The 4775-nt window shown below is 45.2% G+C and overlaps 1 protein-coding gene across 1 annotated transcript; it reads right to left on the bottom strand.

Moving 5' to 3' along the window:
* Window positions 1–3036: 3036 nt before the first annotated feature.
* On the bottom strand, window positions 3037–4097 carry LOC106723403 (olfactory receptor 287-like). Its single transcript, XM_025195742.1, is given in 2 exon segments — window positions 3037–3302; window positions 3305–4097. Coding segments are annotated over 2 exon segments (1059 nt in total).
* Between the last annotated feature and the right edge of the window lie 678 nt (window positions 4098–4775).

The following is a 4775-nucleotide window of genomic DNA, read 5'->3' as shown; positions in this document are numbered from 1 at the left end:
CCAGGCCCCCTCTATCACTGCCTGTTTCTCCAGTGGTGGGCAGCAATGAGAGTGGCAGGCCTGGCACTCTGCTGTCCCTCCCTGTGCCCCGCTACAACTCAGGTGATCTGCCTTGAGATCCTGTCTGGGAAGGCACTGTTCACATGCACGGTCGAAGTGTGCCACATCCCTGTCTTTGCTGCCTGCCCTGGCTGCAGCAGAGATTATATTAAAAATAGCCTGACATGACTGGGAGGTGATGCCTAGTGACAACAAGGCCAGGGTAAGTCAACACATCCTGGCACACCCTGTGCAGGGTACCCATCACCAAGAGAACCGGTGGCTTCCGGTGGCAGCAGCTGCATGGGGTCTTGGCCATGGGCACCTCTGTGCACCACTTAGGTTGCAGAGTGCCTCTTCCATGGCCCAGCATGACACAAACTAGTCCACATTTTATTATAAAGCTAAGTGTTTAGATCCAAATGTGCCCAGACCAGGAAGCAAAAGACAGAAAGAGAAAGAAAGAAAGAAAGAATGATAGATAGATAGATCTTCTGAAAAGTAACGAACCCACTTCTTGTGCAGTTCAAGTTCATTAAGCAGATACTGAAGAATTCTGTATTCTCTATATTCAAGTGGTTTCTATACAGGTTTCAATGTTTGGTCAAATGAGTGTTTTTATTACCGACAAGCATTCTTGGCTCCTTGGGTGGGCCATCACTTTTTGTTATTAATACTTTGCAATGATGTAAATATAAATCATTTTTTTTCAATCTCTTCTCTATCTGTCTCTCTCTCCATTTTTCTACACCCAAGACTTATGAACACATTCTTTATGCACAGTGAACTTCATTGGGCAGGGGCTGCAGAGCGGCTATTTTCAATGTCAGGAGCACTGCATTCATTTTTCAAATATCGTTGGTTTGTTTTGTTAGTTCTAAAGAAATTTTTTCATGACAGTATAGCTAATTGTTTAGAGACAAAGCAAATGGGAAATGAACCTAACAAGGTTTTGCAATGCAACTGTAACCACTACCATAGCCATCCCCAGAAGAGCATTAAAGACCAAGCAAAGACTCCTAGCCCCTCGTGACTGGTCAAGGGAAGTGGCAAGAACATATTGACCAACAGGTTGCATCTGTTTCTATCCATCTAATCAAAGATCTGGAGTGACAGACCCCTACTTGGAAAGCTCTCTCATCCATTTCATTTGAAACATGTTAATTTTACTTTTTCATTTGGATAAAACTAATAAAATTTTCAGTTAAAAAAAAAAGTTCCAATAATCATTAACAACAGCGCTCTCAGCAGCGCACCTTCTAAAAAGAAATCTCTCTAATTAGCGGTGAAGCACCTGCTGCTCCAGAGAATTGTAGGAGCCCACATCCATCATTATAACATCATGCGCTTTAATGGGCGCTCCAAGGAATACTGTGCTGGGGTGAGGAGCCAGGGACACTGCAGGGAGATCTGGCAAATCTCTAGGCATGAAGGGCTGTGACAGAAACAAAGCTATCGATTGTTCTTGATGGGTCCCACTGGGAGTTGTTAAAATAAAAAGTAATTTGGGAAATGCAGGTCTGAGGAAGTCTTCCGGGGCTGGTATGAAAAGCAAGTCAGGGATTATAGATCAAAGTCTGAGAAGGAAGGAAATGAACAGCTCGCATGTCAAGTTGCCCCCTGACAGGTAAGGTAATATGGGTCAAGCCGTGATCGCCAGTTCATGGGAAGGGTGATGCCTTTATTCATTAATTCTGTGAACGAATCCCATTCATACAATCTGCAAGGAATGTGAGGGGCAGGGCGCAGTGCCACCGACGCAGATCTGCTGGTGTACCGCATCTAGTGTCCTCCTTGTCTCAAAGACTGCCCTGGACTTGCACGCACACACAGGCAGACACACAGAGATAACCAGTTTGTCTGTAAGGTGCCACCCTGCCAGACATACACATGTGCCCAGGAGCCTCATGCATGACCTGTAGGCCCCCCTGCTACCCAACACTGGGCTCCCAAACAAGTGTGCATGCACATACACACACAGCTCTGCCAATGTGCATTAAACATAACCTACAGAGCCTGCTATAAAGCTCCTAGGCCCTCTCCCCACACAGCTCTGGCAATTTTACTTACCGCTGACCTGCAGCCATGCTGTCTGGAGGATATCCCTCGTCTTATATTGGAGTAAATGTGGTATGTGTGGGCTAAGTATATTTGTTAATTATACAACAGTTTGCATAAACACACTGCATGGTTGCCAGTTAAAACCAATGACAGCTATACATTTGCTCAGAGGTGGGGAGGGGCGTGTGTGTTTAATTAGAACGGTTCCCATCCAGCCACTCTAATTAAAATGGCTCACTGTCACATGTATTAAGCCCCCATTGCTTTTAACTGAAGCTCATTCGATGCCTCCGTGGCTATTTCAAAGCATGGGGGACGTAGTACGCTGGAGTGGTGTAATTACACTCCAGACCGGGGCGAGCAAAACACAGCTCGTGGATCAGATACAGCCCACGGGGCCCCCCTCAAACGTTAATATTTATCTGGCCCTGGCTGCCTGTCATGCGGCCCTCGATGGCTTGCCAAAATGCAGTCAGTGGCCCTCCACCCGAAATAACTGCCCGTCCCTGCACCAGACTCCGTTAATCCATTCTGCTCTGACCCATACTAATTAGCACACTAACGAGCACATCTATAGGCACCCAGTTTTTTCCCAGCAATCTGTTTTTCTTTAATATAATTTTTTTGCGAAAGACTGTGATCTTAAAAAGGCTGTCACCCAACAAGGACACTTGTCCAGAGAAATAGATCGCACGTTTGAAAGAGCCACCCAGATACCACGTGAAGAACTGCTGCAGACTTCACGTGGAAGAGCACACACCAACTGCTGACACTTCCTTAGCCTGACAAAGGGTTTTTGAACCCGAAAGCTTGCTTAATAACTATTCTCCAACTATTTGGGTTGGTTTAATAAAAGATATCAAATTCACCCAAGAAACCTTGTCAGATAACTTTGGCATTCAGTAATTTTTTAAACTCCCACCCAAATTTTCCTTTCTATTTTACAACACCATCAGTATCGCGGTTGTTTTTCCATACAGCTGATCTCCTCCTCAACAAAGTTTTCCTTATTGCTGTTTTCACATCGTTATTCCTTAGAGTAGAGATCAAAGGGTTTAGTATTGGGGTAATGACACAATAGAAGACAGACACCACTTTGCCCAAGTCAAATTTATATTTGGCCGGGGGTCTGACGTAAGTGAATATAATTGTCCCATAATAGATGGTTACCACTGTGAGATGAGAGGCACACGTGGAAAAAGTTTTTTCCGAGCTTTTACAGACGACAGCTTTATAATAGTGGCCACAATGTTAACATAGGATGACATGGTAAGCAGGACAGAACTCAAGATGACCACAGAGCTGCAAGTATACCCGACAGCTCCCTGCACATACGTGTCAGAGCAGGACAACTTGAAGATTGGGTCCAAGTCACAAAAGAAATGGTTGATTTTCTGAGGGCCACAAAACGATAGCTGGGAGATTAGGATTGTGGGAAGGAGCGGGGAAAGGAAGCCACAAACCCAAGAGCTGGCAGAAAGATGGAGGCACAACTTGGGGCTCATGATGGTGGCATAGTTGCAGATGGCCAAGTAGCGGTCATAAGCCATGACAGCAAAGAGGAAGCATTCAGTTGCTCCTAGGGAGAAGAAGTAGTAATACTGAGTCACACAGCCGCTTACGGTGATGGTGGTACTTCTGGACAAAAAGTTGGCCAGCAGCTTGGGCACAGTGACTGATGTGTACCAAATCTCCAGGAATGAGAGGTTCCCCAGGAGGATATACATGGGTGTCTGAAGGGGATCCATCAGGACAATGCCAATAGTGAGGAAATTCCCTATGAGTGACAGCATGTAGATGGGCAAGAAAAGCATGAAGAGAAGGATCTTGATTTTCTGGGGGCTGCCAAATCCCAGGAAGATGAATTCTGTCACTGAAGTATGGTTTGTTTTCTCCGTGGATTCCTTGACGCTAATCTGAAAAGGGTGGAAGAAGTCAATGGAGTCAGATGCCAATAGCAAACATTGCCTAGTCCCTGGAGTGGTTTCTGTGGCCATATTCGAGATGAGCCTGCAGTGAAAGACCAGATCCAGACACCCCAAAGCTAAGTGGAAATATAAAACTTAGACATTTAATTTTGTGTCTGGCTTCCCTGTATGTACTGCTGAACATTGTGAATCCCCTCGCAATCAGAAGAACTGAATTGTGGAAAACTGTATTCCACTTGGACAGCATAAGGGGACCTAACAACTTCCATAAGTAAATAAATGCCAGTTTCTGTGGTTAGGATACTCACCACATTGACCGTAAAAAAAACAAGGCCAGCAAATATCCACATTAGAGAGCATCAGCCGTTCAATAAACAGGTTTCTTTGGTCTGAATTCTGAGTATACTCCTCAGACCTCACCCACAGCCATTTATTTAAGGCATTTACATACCTATGGATACAGATGGGCAAAAATATGTTTTATTTTCCCTCCCCAAAAAATTACCTAGGCAGGTGAAGTGGCTAATATCCATCATCAAGGAGCACATCTGTGATGGGCCAGCATCGGGGTTGATGCTCAAGGGCAACCAGCACGGTTTTATTAGGGGCAGGTCATGTCAGACCAACGTGATTGCCTTTTACGATCAGGTCACAAAAGCATTGGATGCAGGTGTCGCCGTGGATGTAGTCTTTCTGGACTTCAGCAAGGCCGTTGACACTGTCTCCCACCCCATCCTCATTAAAAAA

This window comes from Alligator sinensis, unplaced genomic scaffold (genome assembly GCF_000455745.1).
Source record: "Alligator sinensis unplaced genomic scaffold, ASM45574v1 scaffold1454_1, whole genome shotgun sequence".
Lineage (NCBI taxonomy): Eukaryota > Metazoa > Chordata > Crocodylia > Alligatoridae > Alligator > Alligator sinensis.
Note: the sequence above shows the minus strand (reverse complement) of the source record. Positions and strands in the feature narration are given on the sequence as shown.